Raw genomic sequence first — 23,561 nt, 5'->3', positions numbered from 1 at the left:
CGACTAAAATATACAAAATTGATTCACTTCCTTAATCAGTAAATATTTCTTTATGCCGAATTAGTCAACATGAGTCCGTTAGCCTCGTTGGTTTTTTTTTGACATTGCGATTATATCGAGATTACGACTTCCTCATGATAATATAGTTAGCTCCGAGACCCTGAGAGCCTCTGACGGACCGCAGTGTATAGTAGGACTTGTAAACGTGCTACGTCTTTATCATTGAAGAATGCATTTTATGGATAATAAAGGCTTATTTTGGATTATATATAATTGAAGACTATTAGTTTTGTTGAGTTGCTCCTAAAGTATGTTTGTCATTTGACGACATTGGTCAAATGTCTTTGAAATACCTTCAAATCCAATTCCATATTACATGTTCCTATTCATTCTCTTATGGGAGTCTGGGCTAAAAGGACGAAACATGGATATCAGGGCTGGCTGGTGAGGACAAATCAATAACGTGCAGGGTAGCTGGTGGACTCTCCAGTGGTGTTATTGAGCTCGGTGGCTACAACAGTCAAATTGCTCGGTGCGTTGCCAGACAGGTGAGGAGCTACAGGTGGAAAGTCAACCTTAGGTTTTGGTGTGGAGCCAAAATCAGTGAGTGGCAAATGAGGTGTTGACAGCATTATTTATTTATTTATTTATTTCCGATCGCACCTTTCCCTGTAGGGGGCACCAAAGGGAAACTCTTTCCTTCCAAGATGGGACATCAGTCAATGTTTCCTCAATTGGACTTCTTTGATCAATGCTGCCCCCCCCCACCCCCAATCGTACAAAGATTTTCTTTCTATAATATGTGCCTTCTGCATGTTACATTTGCAAACCGCCTGAAAATTGGTCTCGCTCCATTAATTCTCATACATTCTTTCCCCTTCCCTCTCTTTCCTTTCCATTATTTAAACCATGTAATTCACCACCATTCCTACTCCCCTTGGTGTTCTCAAGGGCTGGATAAATGCTTTTTTTTGGACAAGCTATGGATCAACATTTTCGTCTTGCTGCTGAGGACAATACGACATCATTTTGTCTGTAACAGCAGTGTGCAAGACTGGTGTTGAAGTACAGATTTGCAGATCTATAAACCACTGCACATTAACCCGATTGAGTGGTGATCCGTGGTAATGCATTACGGCTATTTCTCCTTCATGGATTTCTCTTTGTTTTCTCATTTTTTTTTTCATTTCTATTTTTCACAATTTGGCCACCCCACATGAGTTGACTGACCAATGTGTACATAGCCTTATATTTGAGCCACAAAATCATGGACGAGAAATCAGTTTTTTCTTTTCGATGAGAAGGGCGGAGGACCTCCTTGTGAGCCAACGGCCATCCATATCTAGTGCCCAACTGTGTCTGTGGACGTCCTCCTGCAGTTGGGTTACTTCTTATTAGGAGGTTGGTGGCAGGATTTGCACTCCGGCCACTGGAAAACCCTTCTTTCTGCAAAACACAAAAAACGCAAAGAATTCTGAAAACCCACTCAGTGGGAGTACCTCGTGTGCAGCTTTCCTTCGCAGGGCAGCTCACCGGATGAAGGGATTGGGGCAAAGCTTTCGGGACCCCCAATCTTTGATGATCGGAGGGAAACCACGGGGTAACATTCCTGGGTCAGATTGCAGGAGAGTGTGTCGGAGTGGTGCTGAGGTGTCATCCACCAGACGGCGGTCTCTTTGGGTTAACCTGAGGCGGTCCCTTCAGGTGGGTGCCTGGAATGGCCTATCCCTAAGAGAAGATGATCACCTGTCTCTGTTATCAACTGAGCTCAAGCATTTGGACAACGGCATTGCAGCACTCTCTGACGTTCGGAGACCGGATTGCGGCGAGACCATGGTGGGTGGTTACACCTACTATTGGTCAGGTCGCTCTGATTGTTACCATTCCCAAGGATGGCTGCAGCTGTGTCCAATAGGCTGACTCCAATGATAATTGAGGTAACACCGGTCAACGAGCGTATTATGAGACAAAGGATTCGTCACTCCTTAGGTGTCATTTCCCTGATCTCTGTTTATGCTCCGACTGAGGCGAGTGATCTCACCGTGAAGGATGCATTCTACGCCATGCTCTAGTCTGTGGTTGATCAGTGCCCCAGACGAGATACACTTCTAGTCTTGGGGGATTTCAATGCATCGACTGGAAGAGATAGGGATGGTTATGAGATGTGTGTTGGTCCCCATGGATCAGGAACTATGAAGCAGAATAGCACAATGTTCTTTGACTTTGCAAGAAGTTATGGACTTAGGGTGGCCGGTTCATGGTTTCAGCGACCACAAGCTCATCGCTGGATTTGGTATTCCAACGCTGGTAGTGTGGCAAAGGAGATTGACCATGTCCTCGTTTATGGTCGCTGTAGAATGATCCAGAACTGCAGGGTCTACCAGACTGCTCAGTTTCTCAATACTGACCACCGGCTTGTTGTAGCAACTCTGAAGTTGCACCTTAAATCCAGGAGAATGGTACCATCCCAACCTAGGCTGGATGTCGGCAAGCAAAAGGATGAGAGGGTAGCTGAGGAGTTTGCGAACAAGCTGAGTGGAGATTTGGGGGGTCTGGGTGCTTTGGGGGGTCCTGAAGAGTTGTGGAGTGCCTTCAAGACCACCGTCCTTGATGTTGTCGGTGGATGTCTCTGAACTCACCGTAGGGCAAAAAAGAATTTTGTCTCTCAAGGGACACTGGATACCAATGACCAGAGTCGCAGGGCCAGGCTTAATGGCAGAGCTGAGCTGTTCAGGGAGCTGAGATATAAAACTGTATGTGCGCTGAGGGTGGACAAGGAGGCCTATGTGCGAGGAATCTGTGAGGGGGTAGAGCATCACCTGTGGTCAAGGGATTATCGTCCTGCTTACAGGGGAATTCGCACATTGCCTTCATCCACGCCCATCCCTCGGTGTACTGCAGTTAGAGCAGAGGGTGGAAGGCTCTTGACAGAGGAGTCCAAAGTGAAGGCCCGCTGGGCCGGTTACTTTGAGCGGTTGTACCAGGCTGATCTACCAGCTGTCGAGTGGACGTCTGGGGTGTTACAATCCCTGTTGCTGACCCTCCAATCAACTGTGGTCCACCTTTGCTTGTGGAAACACAGGCTGCGGTGACCGGTTGAAATGGGGTAAAACTCCAGGGATCTGTGGCATCCATGCTGAACTTCTCAAGGCTGGTGGAAATGCTGCACTCGTGTCGTTGCATGAGTTCTGTGCTCTGCCTGGAACACAGGCATCATCCCCACTGACTAGAAGAGGGGCCTTGTTGTCCCTCTCTGGAAAGGGAAGGGTGATCGCCAAGACTGCAACAACTACCGAGGGGTGATGCTGCGCTCAGTGCCGGGCAAGGTCTTTGCTCGGATAATTCTCGATAGGGTTCGCCACCATCTGGTTGAGCACCAGCGTCCAGAGCAGTCAGGCTTTGCACCAAAGAGGTCATCGATTGACCGTATCCTTCGAGTCCTCACCGAACGCAGATGAGAGTTTCGGCAGGGGCTACTTGCAGCTGATGTTGATCTCTGCAAAGCGTTCGATTCAGTGAATCGGGATGCCCACCGGAGGAATATTGGTCTTCGTGGGGTGCCACCAAACCTGATCGATCTGATGTCTGAACTCTACTCTGGTACTGATTGTGCTGTGAGATGTGGTGGTACCATCTCTGACTTATTTTGCAGTTGTTACTGCAGTTCATCAGGGGTGTGTATTGGACCCCATACTTTTCAGCACTTGTATGGACAGGATTCGAGGGAGGATGTCAGAGAGAAAGCTGCGGTTCATCGTTTGGGAATGTCAAGATCTCTCATCTTCATTTCGCAGATGACTCAGTCATCTTTGCAGAGAATTTAGATATCCTTTTGGGGGCCCTCGAAGTGCTGAATGAGGAGATGGAGCCGCTGAGATTACGGGTTTCCTGGGTCAAAACTAAGATCCAAGCTTTCAATGACATCTTGGATGCTGCTGTCCTGTCTGTGCTTGTTTGTGGTGAGGATGTTGAGGTCCTGGAGAGATTCACTTACCATTGCAGTGATATTCATGTGGCTGCTGGCTGTGAGTCAGAGGTCAACAGACGTCTGGGTCAGGCCTGGGGAGTCATGGATTCACTGGATAATGGGATGTGGCGCTGCCGGTACCTGTGCGGGAGGACGAAAGTCCGAGTCTTCAGGTCTTTGGTGCTTCCAGTCTTGCTTTATGGATGCGAGACTTGGACTCTGACCAAGAATCTGAGACTGAGACTTAATTCCTTTGGTAGCAGGTCTCTTCGGAGAATCCTTGGCTATCGCTAGTCGGACTTTGTGTCCAAAGAGCGGTTGCTGACAGAGACTCAAATGAGATTTGTTACCTGCATAATCCGTGAGCATCAGCTGCGGCTGTATGGACATGGGGCTCGTTTTCCTGACGCTGATCCTGCTCACCAGATTCTCTCAGTGAGGGATTCTCGTGAGTGGAGGAGGCCAATGGGCCGAACACATGCCTTATGGTTGCAGCGGGTTGATCGGCATCTCAAGGAGATGGGGATGGGCCAGGCATCTGCCTGGGGGATGGCCAGACAGAGGCCCAGACCAGCAGATAGTGGACGCAGCGACACGCTCTCTGGCACATGCTCCCATACCTGACCTGACCTGATGCGAAGGATTCATGTTTCAACCTTTCAGCGCTTTGCATTCAGGCCAAAGAGTTAAATTTTCTCGTCAGACCGTAGAATATTTTGCCTTGTGCTCTCAGAGTATTTCAAGTGCCTTTTTGTAAACACGAGGCATGCTGTAATGTGCCTTTTTTGCAGGAGTGGCTTCTGTCTGGCTACTCTCCCATAAAGTGTAGGTTTGTGAAGTGCTGCAGAGATTGTTGTCCCTCTGGCAGGTTCTCCTATCTCAGCCAAGAAACTCTGTAGTCTTGCCAGAGTGCTCATTGGGTTATTGGTCACCTCCCTGACGAAGGTCCTCGCCCGCTTGCTGAGTTTGGTTGGACGGCCAGCTCTAGGAAGAGTCTGGGTGGTTCTATATTCTTTCCGTTTCCAAATGATGGAGCTCACTGTGCTCTTGGGAACTTTCAACTATCTAGAAATTTTGTTCCCTTCCCCAGATCTATGCCTCCTCTCAACTCGATCTCGGAGCTCTACAGACAGTTCCTTGGACTTTATGGTGGAGTTTCTGCTCTGACATGCACTGCCAACTGTTGGACCTTAGATAGAAAAGTGTGTTTCTTTCAAAATCATGTCCAATCAATTAATTTGGCCACAGGGGGACTCCGATCAAGTTGATGAGACATCTGAAGGATGATCAAAGGAAAATGCATGCACCTGTGCTCAATATGGAGTGTCATGGTAAAGGGGTTGAATACTTATTGACGCAAGAGATTTCAGATTTTCATTTGTAATCGATTTATAAAAATTTCAAAAAACATGTTTTCACTTTGTCATTATAGGGTACTTTGTGTCGATCGATGAGAAAAACATTTGAACATAATCTGTTTTAAATTCAGGGTGAAGCACAATGAAATGTGACAAAAGTCGAGGGATGTGTATACTTTCTGAAGGTACTGTAGACTACACCCATAATGCACTATTAAGCAGTCTGTAGTCCTGCACAGAACTTTGTGCATTTTCCAGTCATTCTTTTTGCAAAGGAAGCCACGTCTAAACTGAAATTGGATGAAGAGTTATGTGATGTCACTTACGCAATTGTGGGTCGACGGTTGGGTATGAAACACACAAAGTCATGTCCACCTTTAGGTCATTTGCAGGCAAGAATGACAGCCACCGCAGGAGTTGATTGAATTAACATTTGTTGCTGAATGTGAAGTGAAAAATTTGATAATGACCAGATGTATCATTGTTCAGTTTGCAAAAAGTAATATTTCCAGGAAGTAATAATTATTCCAGAATCAATGGCTACACTGCAGTTAGTAGTATAACTCCATCTCGTTATAACACGACCAATTGCATACCATTGTCGCTGCTCTGGTCTTGCTCTTGTGCATCGGCATCCACCCCGGCCTTCATGAGGCACTGCTTGTAATGTGCCCGTGAACGCTCGTGCTTGGTCAGATTCCCTGCAAAGCAGAAGTCCTGTTGACGCACAAGCACTGAACATGATAAATCGTCGAAGGGAAATTTCACCAGCAACTGTCCATTTCTGACCCTGGTGACCTCTAAACTCCCTTTCACCTTTTGTCTTAAAGGAGAAACTGCAAGGAATGCACTGGTAGGGTCGCAGGTCTGTGTGTGAGCGGATGTGCTTGCGGAGCATGCTTGGCTTGTGGCAACGAATGCCACACTCTTGGCACACAAAGCGCCCACGGCCCCGCCCGCGCACATAGACGTACTGCTCTGTGGACATGTAACTGAATGCCACCACAGGGGGGGGTATGGAGGAGAACAGTGGAGAGAGTAAGGTACTTGTGGAGACATTTAAAGATATCCATCGTCCATGCCAGCAATATGAGATTGTAAAAGCCTTATCAATGTTTGACTTAATTATACGACCACCTAGGCCATCGACATATGTCTCCTGGGTCAAAGAGCCATCTACATTTTACAGATATGAGAATTACATAAATGTTGGTGCCCACACTGCCCCATCGTCTGCTTTATCTACCCAATTCAATTCCCTCCCCCTTAACCCACATTTACTTACATTTCCTCCCAACCACATATTTTTTCTCTCTGAAACCCCTCCTTTCCCGAACTTACTTTCAATACTCCCCACTCCCCCAAACCCTCTTGATCTGATCATTATATTCCATTCCCAGCATATGCAATATGCAGACAAGCCTCAAAATAATCTGTATATTGGCATGATATTATATGGCATATCCCTTTTATGCGAATAAATCCTTCACTCGTCCATCTGGCTGCAAACCAGGAATATTAAAATATATTAAAATAAATAAATAGAGGAGTATTAAATAAATAAATTTGGTTGATTTTGCCTGGTGCAACTACACATAGCAGGTAACACTTGTTGCTGGCAGGTCATGCAGAAAGCGCTGTGATGGGACTCGAGTTGTGCCCTGCTGCCTCGTCAAGTAAGGGGGTTCGATGTGATGTGGATGTGATATATATATATATATATATATATATATAAAATATACACACACACACACACACACACACACACACACAGACACACACACACACACACACACACACACACACACACACACACACACACACACAGGGTGTCCCAAAAGTCTGGATCCATCGGGAAAAATACACAATTTACACTTAATTTACACTGAAGACTCAAAAAAACAATTTATACTGAAGCGTAAGGATGACCAATACGAAGACAATCAGCAACACTTCCAGTATCTTTAAAATGTAACAACACTATGTCGACGAATCTTTGAGTTGGCTTTGGCTTCTCAGGGTGTTTTTCATGAAATAACACACAGGCCTCCCTTGGCTTATTCCAGAAACGTGGATCAACACCAACTCCACCTTCTTGATTTGTATAGTGAGTCATCAGGGTTGTTTCATTCCTGAAATTATGTAAAACAGACATCAGAGGTGTTTTTTTAACTTTTAGAATAAAATGCCTGAATTTCCTATGGGTCCCGACATCTAGGACACCCTGTGCACATATATATATATATATATATATATATATATATATATATATATATATATATATATATATATATATATATATATATATATATATATTTGATATGACGCAGCTGGATCACATGCCTTGTCCCTACTAGTCCACCAACATACGTCTCTGAGTCCAAGAGGCATATCACAAATGGAGGGTTAAGGAAGCAGTTGAAGGAGCGCAGCAATCACTGCAACTGAAATAAGTGTTTGGCCATACACAGACCCATACAAAAGGATTTGGATTTGGTGAAAATACTCGGCTGTGGTCAAAAGCAAGTTTAAAAAAAATAAAAAATAAAAAAAAAGAGAAAAGAGGCAGTCATGCAAGAGAACTAAAATGATGAAGGTTATTTACGAATTCGGAAAGATGTACAGTCGGCTCAGCAAAGCCAATGCACAGCTGGGGAGGACGCACTTCAAATTATATCTGGCAAATGGCTCTGATGAGACAGTTATGTTATCAGAGCCGCTTATGATCTGCTCCGATCTCAAGTACATTTTGTGCCAAGGTCCAATACAGATGAGGATAGATGTCCTCTGTGCAGGGGTAGACACACAATGTATCATATTTTGTCATTTAGTTAAGGATCCTGAGCAAGGGAAAGATGTACATGAAGTCATAATATGGTCCTCAATAAGGTACTCCAAAATGGGTGTGAGGCAGCAGAAAAGGCCAATACACCGAAAGCAAATGAGTTCTTCACAAAAGCATTCATAAGTGAATCTGAGCAGAAAAAAAAACCCAAGCACCAAAGTATAATTACCTCCAACACCAAAGGTGGATGGTGGTGATGTTTTCACCCCTGTCTGTCTGTCCATCTGTTAGCAGGTTATCTCAAAAAGTTATAAACAGATTCGGACAAGCATGGTGGACTGGTTGAGGGTCTAGCAAGGACGAATCAAGTTGGTTTCGGTGAAGGTCTAGATCCCTATCTGGATATGAGAATTTTTATAAAATTTTCAGCTGATTTTTTACCATTGAGAGATGGGCCAAACACGGTATATAGCATTCAAAAATTTGTGGATGGATCATGACAAAAGTTTATGGATGAGTGACATAGGTGAGAAAAAGCAGCTTATTCGGATTTTGTTAAGGTACGGATGCAGATTTGACCTATCAGTGGGCTCATTGTACTGTCAGGTCAGGCCAGATCAGATCTATGACTTGCTGCAGGTACCATGTAAACCTGTTTCATGGTCGCGTTGTCGGCAATTAAACCGTCTCCCCCACCAGGTTTCCTGGTGAGGAGGATGTACCGACATGGACACCAAGCAGGATTAAAAACAAAACCTGTCAAAGGGCGGAGGAGCTCCTTGTGAGCCAACGGCCATCCACACTCCACCGGTCAAAGCTTTTAGAACACCCCCATTTTTCCAGTTTTTACTGAAATTTAAGCAGTTTAATGTTTCAATGTACTCTGGAATTAAAGCATAGAACAAATAAACAATTTCAGATAAAAATGAAATCATGGAATCGTTTTGTTGAACAAAATTTAATCTAAATTTTCGACTCACCAAAGTAGCCACCTTTTACAGATATAACAGCCGAACATACTCGTTGCATTCTTTTGACAATGGAAATCATATATTGTTCGGAAAGTTCTTCCCAACACTGTTGCAGAAGTTACCACAAATGTGTTGCACTTGTAAGTTGCTTTGCTTTCACCCTTCTGTCCAGTTCATCCCAAACCAGGTCGATGGGGTTTAAGTCTGGAGACTGTGCTGGCCATTCCATGATTTGAAGCCGACCGTCTTGTTCATTTCTTCTAAGGTTGATCTGACATAGCTTGGAGGTATGGTTTGGGTCGTTATCTTGCTGTAGGATGAACCCCTGACCAACTAGGAGTAGACCAGAGGGTATTGCATTGCACTGCAAAATGCTGTAGTGGCCCTTTTGGTTCATGGTGCCAGTCACTCTGTGCAAGTCGCTGACTCTGGATCCTGCAAAAGAGCCCCAGATCATCATGCTTCCTCCTCCATGTTTGACAGTTGGTGTCACACACTGAGGAACCATCCTTTCGCCTCCTCGACGGCGTACAAAAACCCTGCGTGATGAACCGAAGATTTCAAATTTTGATTCATCGGTCCATAAGACCTTCTTCCAGTTTTCAGTAGTCCACTGGCGGTGTTTCATGGCCCAGGCAAGCCTCTTTTTCTTATTTTGCCATCTCAGCAATGGCTTTCTTACTGCCACTCGACCTGTCAAACCTGCAGCTCGAAGTCTTCTCTTCACAGTTGAAACTGAGACTTCCTTCCTTCGACCAGTGTTCAGCTGTGCTTGAAGCTGCTGTCCTGTGAGCCACCTATCACGCAAGCTGTTGACTCTCAGAAACTTGTCTTCTGATTGTGTTGTGGCTTTGGGTCTGCCAGACCTCTTCCTGTCAGTTTCCTCCAGTTTCCAAGTGCCTTTTGATGGTGTAGGAAACTGTACTCACTGACACCTTGTCCATCTTTGCAATTTCTCAAAAGGAAAGACCTCCACTTTTAAGGGTTATAATGGTCTGTTTGTCTTCCTTTGTTAATTGTCATTTTCTCGCCAGTATGATAACAATATACTACTTCCTTCAGTGCAATATTGTCTAAATAATGCTTCAGAGGGTACAGCAACACAGTCTGTTCCAACACTGCTTTTATACAGACATAGGGTTTGTAACTAATCAACAAAAGTTGGGACACCTGTAGGAATTGTTTGCATCAACTTAATTTACTTCCATTGCTGCAGAACAGCTGCAGTTGCTAACCCATTACTTGTTCCCTGAAATGGGCCTTTTTTTAACAATTCTGAAATTTACATTATTTTTCAGTTTTTGGTTGTCTAAACTTTTTTTTTTTAATCCACTTAGCTTTATCGCTTAGCTTTGTACCATTTCAGGTTATTCACTGGAGTTGAACTGCTTAAATTTCAGTAAAAACTTAAAAATGGGTGTGTTCTAAAACTTTTGACTGGTGGAGTATCTGGTGCCAAACTGCCTCTGTGGACATTCTCCTGCAGTTGGGTTACATCTTTTTCTCGGAGGCTGGTGGCAGGATTTGCACTCCAGATGCAGTAAACCACTTCATTCTGCAAAACGCATAAAAAAACACAAAGAAAACTGAAAACCCACTCCATGGGAGTACCTCCTGTGTAGCTGCCCTTCACAGGGCAGTTCACTGGATGATTGGATCAGGGCAAATCCTTCAGTACTCCCATTCTTTGATGATAGGAGGAAAATCAGAGGCAACCTTCCTGGATCGGATTGTAGAGGTGTGTGTCGTGGTGGTGCTGAGGTGTGGTCCACCAGACAGCGGTCTCCTCGGGTTAAACTGAGGCGGTCCTTTCGGGTGGGTGCTTGGAATGTCCTATCCCTAAGAGAGGATGATCATCTGATCATCTGAGTCTCTGTTATCATCTGAGCTCCAGTGTTTGAACATAAGTATTGTAGCACTCTCTGAGGTTCAGAGGCTGGATCATGGTGAGATCATGGCCGGTGGTTACACCTTCACCTGTTCTGGTCACCCTGATGGGTGAATGTTCAAGGAGTTGCTGTAGCTGTGTCCAATAAGCTGACTCCCCTGATAAGTGAGGTAACATCAGTCAATGAGCATATAATGAGACTGAGGATCCGTCACTCCTTGGGTGTCATTTCCCTGGTCTCTGTGTATGCTCTGAATGAGGCGAGTGATCTCTCTATGAAGGAGGCATTCTCTGCCACGCTCGAGTCTGTGGTTGATCAGTGCCCCAGGTGAGATGCTCTTCTCGTCTTGGGGGATTTCAATGCATCGACTGGCACTTACAGGGGTGGTTATGAGACGTGTGTTGGTCCTCATGGGTCTGGAACTGTGAACCAGAAGAGCACCAAGTTCCTTGACTTTGCAAGAAGTCATGGACTTTGGGTGGCTGGTTCATGGTTTAAGCACCCACAGGCTTATCGCTGGACTGGGTATTCCAATGCTGTTTGTGTGGCAAGGGAGATTGACCATGTGCTTGTTGATGGTCGCTGGAGGATGACTCAGAACTGCAGGGTCTACGGGAGTGTTAATTTCCTCAATATCGACCACAGGCTTGTTGTCGCAATTCTGAAGTTGCAGCTTAAATCCAAGAGAATGGTACCATCCCAGTCAAGGCTGGATGATGGCAAACTTAAGGGTGAGAGGGTAGCTGAGGAGTTTGCGAACAGGCAGTGTGGAGATTTGGGGGGGGGGGGGTCTGGGAGCTTTGGGGAATCCTGAAGAGTTGTTGAGTGCCTTCAAGACCACAATCCTTGGTGTTGCCGGTGGATGTCTTGCAACTCACCGGAGGGTGAATAATAATTTTGCCTCTCAAGGGACACTGGATACCAATGACCAGAGTCGCAGGGCCAGGCTTAATGGCAGAGCTGAGCTGTTCAGGGAGTTGCGGCGTAAAACTGTACGTGCGCTGAGGGTGGACAAGGAGGCCTATGTGCGAGGGGGTCGAGCATCACCTGCGGTGAAGTGACTCTCATCCTGCTTACAGGGGAATTCACGCATTGCGTTCCTCATAGCCCATCCCACAGTGTACTGCAGTTCGAGCAGAGGGCAGTGGGCTCTTGAAAGATGAGTCTGAAGTGAAGGCTCACTGAGCCAGTTACTTTGAGCGGCTGATCGACCAGCTGTTGAATTGGATGCCAGGGATGTAAATACGCCTACTGCTGACCTTTCAATCAACTCTGAACCACCTTAGTTTGTGGAAAGACAGGCTGTGGGGAACTCTTTGAATGGTGGTAAGATCCAGGCTTTTAATGAGATCTTGGATGCCACTATCTTGTCTGTACCTGTTTGTGATGAGGATGTTGAGGTCACAGAGAGATTCATTTACCTTGGCAGTGATATTCATGTCTCTGCATGTTGTGAGCCAGAGGTCGATAGACGTCCGAGTCAGGCATAGGGACTTATGGATTCATTGGATCATGGGGTGTGGTGCTCTCAGTTGCTATGTCGAAGGATGAATGTCTGAGTCTAAGTCCTTGGTCCTTCCAGTCTTGCTTTAAAGACATGGGACTTGGACTCCGACCAGGGATCTGAGACAGAGATTTAACTCCTTCGGTACCAAGTCTTTTCAGAGAATCCTTGTCGCTCGCTGGTCAGACTTTGCATCCAATGAGCGGTTGCTGAGATTCAGATGAGATTTCTTACCTGCATCGTCCGTGACTGCCAGTTGCAGTTGTATGGATAGGCGGCTCACTTTCCTGACGGTGATCCTGCTCACCAGATCCGTTCAGCGAGGGAGGCTCGTGAGTGGAGGTGATCAACGGGCCAACCACGTACCTCGTGGTTGCAGCAGGTTGATCTCAAGCAGATGGAGATTGGCCAGGCATCTGCTGAGGGATAGCCAGACAAAGGCCTCTGAAGTACCGGCAGAAAGTGAACGCAGCGAAGCATTGGCTGGCGCATGCTCCCATTCCCGACCTGACCTGTGGGCTACAAAACGTAAACCGTTCACGCTGGTGGAGATATGCACTCTCCCGAGTACTATTCTGGTTGTGAAGTTTCATCCCAATTATAGATCTATTAAACTATACACAGGATTGGGAAGTGGCAGCAGATCAGAAAGGTTTCAGAAGGTGCTCTGATGTATTTCGTGCATGGGGAAGTACCTGGACGTAGGACACAGTTCTGCAACTGCTAAAACATATTTTTGCACTCGATCAGTGATTCTGGTTCAAATCCGATGAGCCACTTTAACGTGCGGTGTTTCCCACTGGATCTCACGTCTAAATACTGTGATAGCATACAGATTTGAAGTCCTAATCAGCGCAGTGCTACGAGTCGCATGTAAATTAGGACAAGCAAGCCTGACGTGTGACGCAATCCAGGTGTGGGGTGTGAGAAACCACGTCCAATTATCCCTCAGTATGTCTTCCCTTAATCACCAAATGAAAATCACGACAGGCAGAATCCCCCCACCCCTCCCCCCTCCGAGACCAGCTATATTTCTATATTTAATAACATAATGATGGCACATGCGGGAAGGAAACATTAGGACGGAATGATAATTAACGATGCAAACCTCTGAACCCACTACCAACCTATATGCCTACGAAACCAACGACAAATGGAAGATTCTTGGTGTGCCAGAAAGTTAAAGACCAAACACTTGTATGAGGGGGGACTCTCTTTATCTGCTGTTTCACTCCTAGTGAGTTCCTTGTCATACAATTTGTAAATTTTGTATCAGAACATATGAAAGTTTGCGACAAGAAATAAGGTTTTTGACCAAGTTTTTGTCCACTTCTAAAATAAAATTAAAAAAAATCTTCGTAGTTTGCAGGATACACTGTTACATTTACCTCTCATGTAACATCAATGAAGATGTTGTAAAGTTATACAAATGAGGTGTGTTTTCCGGTGTTACATGGTGTCAAACAGGATACAGATTACCTGGTAAGCGCTGCATTTTAAACAGGTTTTGTCTTGCTGGACAATAAAAACTGAAAGTAGAAATATCAGTTTTTTGTACGATCGTGCAATTTGGTGGTCAGGCCCAAAGTGCACGTCTTGCTTGACTGCAACTTTGCCTAAAAAATAATCCATAAGTATAAACTGCACTACAATGGTGAAACGTTCAAGCAAACAATAAACGGATCAATTATGTTTGAAAATATGTTCAAAGATAGGGTTTATTCACAAAGAAAAATAAAATTGGTGACAGGGAAATGGTGGTCAAGCTTTTTATAGCTGGAGAATTCAAAAACCAATCGTGCCTCTCGTACATGCTGGCAGGTGTGTTGCATATCTCACTGGTTTTAAAACTTCATTCACCTGTTACAGAGCAAGGCAATATTATGGAAATAAGACCAAACATGTGGCCTTCATTCGTTCTATCTAAGGTGTACTAAAGGGCCCCAAAGACACAAATGACACTCCAGTGATTGCACAATGGCAATACGAGTATAACAATCAATTGGCCTCCAGTCTATGGCCACCGTGTGTGTGTGTGTGTGTGTGTGTGTGTGTGTGTGTGTGTGTGTGTGTGTGTGTGTGTGTGTGTGTGTGTGTGTGTGTGTGTGTGTGTCTTTTTTGAAGCCATTAATGGTCTATTATGGATTTACTACAATGCTAAACATCAGTTCTGTTCATGGATACTTTAGCCATTTTCACAAACTACAAACTGTCAGATCGGGAAGTATTTCCTGGTGGGCATTAAAGATCCCACAGTGTGTCTTTTGATGAAGAGTGGACAATATATCACTGCCACCCTGGCAAAAAAAATTTTTTGACAGTATTGAGCTCCAACCTATAGGGGGCACTGCATCAGTGACATAAACATCACCCACCATAAATTGTTGGAAAAAAGTGGGCCTCATTTGTAAAATGACGACCAGTCCAACATGAATAAGCCAACAAGCTAACAGCCCAACACACAAATAATGCTTTCACAAGCTTGTGCTTTCAGCATGTTCTCATTTGCATGATGAAACAAGGGACACACAAAAGATGTGAACAGGAAGGACAGAAAAGGGTACAAGGGTGAGGAACAACTTATTTCCAGTTGTTACTGGAGTTCGTCAGGGATGTGTACTGGCCCCCACACTTTTCAGCACTTGTATGGACTGGATTCTAGGGAGGATGTCGGAGAGATCAAGCTGCGGTGCATCGTTTGGGAATGTCAAGATCTCTGACCTTGATTTCGCAGATGATGCAGTCATCTTTGCAGAGACTTTAGATATCCTTTTGGGGGCCCTCGAGGTGCTGAATGAGGAGTCTGAGCCGCTGGGATTACGGGTTTCTTGGGTCAAAACTAAGATCCAGGCTTTCCATGACATCTTGGATGCTGCTGTCCTGTCTGTGTCTGTTTGTGGTGAGGATGTTGAGGTCATGGAGAGATTTACTTACCTTGGCAGTGATATGCATGTCTCTGCTGGCTGTAAGTCAGAGGTCAATAGACATCTGGGTCTGGCCTGGGGAGACATGGATTCACTGGATCATGGGGTGTGGCACTGCCGGTACCTGTGCGGGAGGACAAAAGTCCGAGTCTTCAGGTCCCTGGTGCTTCCAGTCTTACTCTATGGATGCGAGACTAGGACTCTGACCAAGGATCTGAGACAGAGACTTAATTCCTATGGTACCAGGTCTCTTCGGAGAATCCTTGGCTATCGCTGGTCGGACTTTGTGACCAACGAGCGGTTGCTGAGAGAGACTCGGATGAGATTTGTTACCTGCATAGTCCGTGAGCGTCAGCTGCGGCTGTATGGACATGTGACTCGTTTTCCTGATGCTGATCCTGCTCACCAGATTCTCTCAGCGAGGGAGTCTCGTGAGTGGAGGAGGCCAATGGGCCGACCACGTTCCTCGTGGTTGCAGCAGGTTGACCGGCATTTCAAGGAGATGGGGATGGGCCTGGCATCTGCCTGGGGGATGGCCAGACGGAGGCCCCTGGTGTACAGGTGGAAAGTGGACGCAGCGACACGCTGTTCTGGCACATGCTCCCATACCTGACTTGGTGAGGAATGGAGGATGGGGAGTGTGGGGGAAAGGGAGCTATGCAGAAACAGAATATGAAAAGGAGAGAAGAAAAAGACAAAAAGTAGGATAACCGAAGAAATTGGTGGATCAAGATGGACAAGCAAACAGGGGACAGGTAAGTAGCACAAGGATGAGGTCAAGCACTGAAATATAGTTGAGTAATAGTCACGTCATCTGCTGTGACTACTACTACTACTACTACTACAACTACAACTACAACTACTACTACTGCTACTAGAATTATTCCGGTCCAAGTCTTTCAGGAATTGGCTGGCCAGGCCCGGCTTAGACTGAAGGTGACATTAATATATAATTTGGTTAGGATGCAGGTAATAACTCACTTACTCTTTGCGAAAGCAACCGTGGGATCTTTAATGTCCACCAACTGATATATAATATAGTACCGAGCAGAGGGAGTACCCAGTTTAATGTCCATCCGAGGGATGGCGCACATTCACCGTGCCTGCCTGTTTAACACAAGGATGACAGTTTATAGCTGGGATGAGATTTTAACTCAGGCTCGACAAGCTTAGAGGCAAAGACGCCTCCCTCTAGGTTATCCTGTTACCCTCAATAACGGCTGTATATTGGAGGAGGGGAAAAAAATGAAAACTATCTCATAGAAAGTAAATTTAGCAAATATAAAAGCTCATGTGTTGAAAAACACACCCTGTGAGGTGGATAGACTGAGCCATGTAGTATCATATTGGTTTGACTAATTGATATTTTTTTGACGAATGTGAAGCAAACTCCTAAAAAAGGAAAATAAGTCAAAGGAATCAATAAATACTTGAAATAGATACTTTGCATTCGAACATGGGTGTGAAAAGGTTTGCCGTGTGAGTGGTTCATTCATCGATTGATTAATTCATTCATTCATTTTCATCACCCGGCTGCCAATGTGCACAATTTCTGGCGGCACGGCAATGCCGCCGATCCAGCGGAATACCTCTGAGCGGCCGTAGGAATCAAACCCACGGTGGTGAAGGAAACGCAATGAGGTTGTACTCATTGAGCCACCAAGCCTCTCTGTGCAATTGGTGATGGCAAACCATATTCGTTTACACGGAATAAAAAGGTCCAGAGACCTCCAGAGACCGAACAGCGTTAACATTGCAAGTGCAGTGTTGTGAAAGGTTTGTATCATCATTACTCATCAAAACTGCGGAGCAGGATGGACCTATTTTGGTAAGGATAAAAGAACCGAATTGCCAACAAGGATGGGAATTTGGAAATCCAAACATCCTGCTGTTTGACAAAATAGACAATGGGATAGAATTAGGGTTACTTTGGGATAGTGGGAGGGATAGACAGGATGCCTTGGCCTGTTTCATACAGGAAACATCTTAAATGACGGTGGTTCACATTTGACACCGTCTTTCGTTGAAAGAAAAAGAAAAAAAACACAATCATATATTGAAGGTAGATTAATAGTTTGAGGGAATTAGTCTTCATCATGTTTGTAATCGATTGCCACAATCACGTTCCCAGATTTAATGCAAGTGCTGAAAATTGAGATGGTGGCAACGTGAGATAACAAAGAGAGAGGATGGAATGGTGAGTGATCATGAAATTTCTGGTCAATGAAGACATCAAGCCTCATTGAAGTTCACAGAAAAAAAAAATGGCTGCATGGGTTGGTGATGCTCGTCTGTCAATGAGACTATCAAGAATGATGTCCTACACTGGCTACATACACGGCATAAGTTGGATCATTCACACTCTGGTGGGACAAGTGTGTGTTCAAAGCTGGGAAAATATCCTTTTGTACACATATGAAGTCAAGTCTTGTGTAGAATCGTGTATTTTCTCTGTACATGTGTGTTTGATCTCTGTAACAGCTCCGCCATCAGTCTTAGGCCTGGTAAAAAAAATAAAAAAATTTAAGTGTTCATTAGAAGTCCAAATTAAAGTATTGTACATGTCAAATATGAATGTCTTTATATCGGCTGACAATATGGCCGAGGTAGGCACAACTCACCTCGAAGCTGCCTCGCCGGGGTTTTAATCTCGGCCCAGCTATAAACTGTCATCTCGGCGTTACACAGGCAGGGTGATTCATCAACGTATGTGCCGTCTCTCGGATGGACATTAAACTGGCGTCCCATCTGCCGGCATTAGTTGGTGGATGCTAAATATCCCACGGGTTCCTTTGCAAACAGTGGTTGAGTTATCGCCGGCACTCCGAAAGAACTACAAAGTCCTGCCCTAACTACTGCTGGGAAAGCAATGGAAAAACCACACAGTATGACCCTTGCCAAGAAACTGCTTCGGCAGCACTGACGCTCTCTGACAGAGCATGGTACATCAGAATGAGAGATATAAAAAAAGAAAACAGATTCGGAGTTGAACTTAACCCCCCCCCCCCCCCCCCAGTCATTTCATCGGTCTATATAACCAGGTTTAATCCAAAATCAATTTTCCTGTCGAGACAAACAAGTTAAGGTCCTCTTCTTCATTTGTGCGTACACGACCTCAACCACACCGATTGAAGCTCCATTCACAAAGATGTCTCCGTCTCTAGAGATGAATATCAAGACTATTTACTAACCATAAACTCGTAAGTTACCAGGACGTGCAACTTCATTATGTATGTTTTCTATCAATTTAAGAACCGTTGGGTGTTGTGGTCACAGCAAACTAATCGGCGATGAACGTGACTGTTTTTGGGTTTGTTTGTTTCATATCTGATCGATTTTATCATGAGATAATTCTCCACTTGGTCATTCGTTGTTTTGTTTTCTCACTCTTGAGAGCTTTCATGTTCTTCGAGACAGTTTTGTTAAATCTCCTTTTCAAGGGACGAAAAGGATGAAAGTGGGGTTTGCACTCGTATCAGTATGCGCGTCCGGTTACAATTATAAATATGGAGGGCCATTTTGAAATTTCATCAGTTCCTCTAGAGTTTGCAAGCATGATGATGATATATAGTTTTCGATTTTGGTTTATTGCGCATCATGTTGACTTTAACGGGGTCCTTTCGGGGTATCGCAGGAACAGAACGATGTGTACATTTGAGAAGAACATTTTATATGGTGGACATGGACACTTCATGAACGTTTTTGCAGACACAGACATTTGTAAGCATGCATCTGACTGAACACAGACTTGACCAAACATTGGACTTTCCCCGTGTCTGCAAGATGCCAAACATATGAATGAATGTACAGTACATAAACAAACAAACGGGCTGGCAGGATGGCCTGGAGGTACACACACTCCCCACTGAGCTATCTAGCCTGGGTTTGAATCCTGACCTAGCTATAAACTGTCATCCCGGTGTTTCACAGGCAAGGTGATTCGACAATGTGTGTGCCATCCCTCGGATAGACAATAAACTGGGCGTCCCGTCTGCCGGCATTAGTTATTTGACGTTAAAGATCCCACGGTGTCCTTCGCGAAGAGTAGATGAGCTATCGCCGGCATCATGAAACAAATTCCAAATTTCTGCCCTAACATGCAGAGGACATTGCATCAACGGCACAGCCACGGTCTCAGCCAATGATGACACCCCACAGCCTATCACAGCATATGCAAGAAGAACAAGAAGCGAATACTTCGATATCGCGTGGCTGGGGGCAGTAAAAGTCTAGGTTAAGAATGATGAAACAATTTTGCAGTTATAAAATTTAAATGTAGACACGGTGAATTAGCATGCATGATGGGAAGAGTTGTGACGTTGGACAAATTTCTATTTATAGCCCTCAGATCAAAGGGACGTACGCGGCCATAAGTGTGACAGAAGACGTGACAGAAGACACAGGACAGAATAGACAATTATATAACAGCACGATGTCGCCGCGCTGTAATAACCACTTCTGTCACCAAAAAAAGAGGAAGAAATCACCTCCAGAAGACGTTTTAAAAACACTTCTGGTGAAAAATAATGAAGAACGAGAGTTACAACGCTGCGCGTCAACAACTTTAGTACAGGCATTTTAGCAGAAATATTTGGTCAACCTCCCACAAATCACAAGAAAACAAACTCAACATATTTTGATTCCTGGATATGTCGTCAGTGACAGAAAAAAAGTCCGAAGGGGGAAAGTCCTGAAATCAAGCAAATCCAATATGGCCGCCACCCGGCTTTGGGGAAAATGAGAAAATTGTAAAGAATGATATTTTAATATATAAATACACGTAGTCGTCAACTTACGACCTATGCGACTTACGACCGTTCGACTTTACGACCACTTTACGAACACGTAAAGTGGCCCCAAAAATGTTTTTTTTTTTGCATGTAAAATATACGTTGTGCGACTTACGACCGATTGGTCGGAACCAATTGCGGTCGTAAGTCGACGACTACCAGTATATGTTTTTCTGCATTCTAATTGTTTCTAGTTATGGTCAGTATATTGATATACAAGAATAATTATAAAAAAGTGAAATGTATTGAGGGTAAAATAAAAAATTATAGCTTTTTGTCCCAAAAAAAAAATATTTACCTGATACTGATTTTGGCTCCTGGCCAAAAAAAACATAAGAAACGTTGAAGACACAAGATGAAATCAAGTCTATGGCAATACAATATAATTACGTAAGTCATTGAATCATGACAAAATTCACAATTCCACTCGGGGCAATCGCATCTGCCTGACGAAGGTTTCCAAATGAAAATGAAAATTCGCATTAAACTCAGAAAGTACATCCATTATAAACTTACTATACATGTTGAGAAAAATCAAGCGTATTAAAGTTAGAACTAGACAATGTCGTCATCATCCTCATCATTGTCACATGGAGTGTTTGTGCAGCCAGAGCCCCTGCAGTTTGCACAAGCTGGAGTGCACTAAATGTTGTGCTTCTTGCATCTCATGTTGCTACATTCAGCCTGGCAGTTACACCTAATGACTTGTAACATCTTTTCAGGAGCTGGAGCTATTGATGTCTGAAGTGGCACAAAACCCTCGTCACACTTCTGCCAACCCCAGTCTGTGGAAGAAGTATGCAAGTCTGACGTCTTGAAACGAATCAAAGACCACCTTCAGAAGCATGCCGTGTCTGCAAAGATATCTTCTAGAACTTCAGCGCTCTGGGTTCAGTATATGGACATGCTGGACATTCAATGCAAATACATCCGGGCAGAGTGCACTGGGAACTGGGCACCACATCTGCAGGCCATCCAGGAAATGCTGCCTTACCTGGCAGCCTCGGGCCACAACCTGTATGCCAAATCTGCGAGGGTGTATCTGAAGCAGATGTCCAACCTCAAAACTCAACATCCCAATGTCCAACAACGTTTTGATGAGGGGTTCCATGTGGTTCGACGAAGTGATCGCCTGTGGGCAGGTCTTTCATCTGACCTGATCATCGAACAAATTCTGATGAGAAGTTTGAAGACCAGCGGGGGGCTCACACGAGGGCGAGGAATGACAGAGCAACAACGGCTGGTATGGCTACTATCAATGCCTGCCTGTGCAGAAATAAACCAGGCAATGCAGGAGCTCACAGGTGTGAACTACAACACTGGAGAGCAGAAGAAGGACATGACCAAGGCAAGACAATCTCGTGACTGGAAGGACACACAATCAGCTCTTCAGTATTTACAGGAACGAAATCCATTCAGTTGTGATCCACGTCTGAGGAACATTGCCACGGGAGTTCATGCACCACACCGTCAACGTCGATACAGCACATACTGTAGTGACCGTTTTTACAGCCATTTTTCCCTGCTGTACAGGGGTTTGGCTTTTGCTTGAGGCAATGTTTTATGGCCGGATGCCCTTCCTGATGCCAACCCTGGTCGCCTCTTACGACACACAGGGATATGGTGCACCTATTCGAACCGGGGCATACACCGGGACCAGTACACTGGCACTCATTTCGCCGACCTCGGAAGGATGACAGGCTGAGTCAACCCCCTGGTGTTAATTCAGCAGCCAACGGGGCTTGAACTCAGGACCCTTGGATCCCAAGCCGCCACCCTAACCACTAAGCCAACACCAGGCTTCACAGCACATACTGTAGGAGCCAAAATATTGAAATCTACGGATGGGAAAACACCTACCGAGTACACATTTAAGAGGAAAGACCAAGTTGTCACCCTCGGCATGAAGTCATCTGTCAAGATTGATGGAGAGCAAGTCTAGGTCGACCCACAACTCCTCTTCCAGAGACTGATCACTGTTGCACAGACAGCAGAAGAACTGGAGTCAGCCTTCAAATATGAACTGTGTAGCTATCCACCAGCCCTCTTTGATTCCTCTCTTCAGCTCCGAGAAGCACACAAGCCAGTCTTTGCTGATGCCATCTGGGATCTTGGATCCGATGTCCCAGCCGATATCCCCAATGATGGGCAACAGTATGTTTTGGATGGCAGGGCACTTGTTCAACGCATTCCATGGTCTCATGGATCTACATACAGAGACATATGCCACCAGTACACTGATTATGTAACGAAGAAGTACGGAGATGCCACAGTCGTGTTTGATGGTTATGAGAGTACTAACACGAAGGACATGACACACCAGAGACGGTCTAAAGGGAATGCTGGCACTACTGTGACATTTACAGCTGACATGCGTCTCACAATGAAGAAGGAACAGTTTCTTGCCAATAGGCAGAATAAACAGGGATTCGTTTTCATGTTGAGTGAAGAGCTTCAGAACAAGAACTGTGAAACACACCATGCCTCAGGGGATGCTGATCTCCTGATTGTACTGACGGCCGTGCAGTCTGCTACTGTCACCAACACTGTGTTAGTTGGTGATCACACAGACCTCCTCATCCTCCTATGCTACCATGCAAGCAGAATCCCATGACCTCTTCTTTTGTCCTGAGCCAAAGAAGAACACAAAGAAGCCTCACATCTGGAACATCAAGGCTACAAAGAAAATGATTGGTACAGACATATGCAAGCACATACTGTTTCTACATGCAGTTCTTGGGTGCAACACGACATCTCATCTTCATGGGATTGGAAAGGGAGCTTCCCTCAAAAAGTTCAAAGCAAACAACACATTCCGTGAGCAAGCCAAGGTTTTTGATACATATCCAGCTTCCGTATGTGATGTGGCAGATGCAGGACAAAAAGCATTGGTGATAATCTACAACGGAAAGTCAACTGACACCCTGGACACCCTCCGGTATCAGCGGTACTGGGACAAGGTGACTTGGAGCTCCTCTCACGTGCAACCACAGACGTTACCACCAACATCAGAAGCAACAAAGTATCACAGCCTGTGCGTGCATCTGCAAGTCCAAGAAAGGAAGGGATGTGCAGATGAACTTCTTCCGACAGACTGGGGTTGGCAGAAGTGTGGAGGGTTTTGTGCCACTTCAGACATCAATAGCTCCAGCCTCTGAAAAGATGTTACGTGTCATTAGTTGCAACTGCCAGGCTGAATGTAGCACCATGAGATGCACATGCAAGAAGCACAACATTGAGTGCACTCCAGCTTGTGGAAACTGCAGGGGCTCTGGCTGCACAAACACTCCATGTGACAATGATGAGGATGATGACGACATTGTCAAGTTCTAACTTTAATACGCTTGATTTTTCTCAACATGTAAAGTAAGTT

The 23,561-nt window shown here is 45.0% G+C and overlaps 1 protein-coding gene across 5 annotated transcripts in view; it reads right to left on the bottom strand.

Annotated features, from left to right (window-relative positions):
• The window catches only part of LOC147012733 (zinc finger protein 40-like), a 116,454-nt gene that overhangs the window by 19,079 nt on the left and 73,814 nt on the right, over nt 1-23,561 (bottom strand). For all 5 annotated transcript variants that reach the window (XM_085853849.1, XM_085853853.1, XM_085853850.1 and 2 more), the window contains 2 exons: nt 6,142-6,317; nt 5,922-6,026 (listed from right to left, as the gene is read on the bottom strand). In XM_085853849.1, coding sequence (XP_085709975.1) covers nt 5,922-6,026; nt 6,142-6,317 — 281 coding nt within the window. The remainder of the gene's footprint in view (nt 1-5,921; nt 6,027-6,141; nt 6,318-23,561) is intronic.

Source organism: Eptatretus burgeri, chromosome 14 (assembly GCF_056783735.1).
Source record: "Eptatretus burgeri isolate ZD-2024b chromosome 14, Ebu_testis_v1, whole genome shotgun sequence".
Taxonomy (NCBI): Eukaryota; Metazoa; Chordata; class Myxini; order Myxiniformes; family Myxinidae; genus Eptatretus; species Eptatretus burgeri.
The sequence above is the reverse complement of the archived record's forward strand: the minus strand, read 5'-3'. Positions and strand labels throughout refer to the sequence as shown.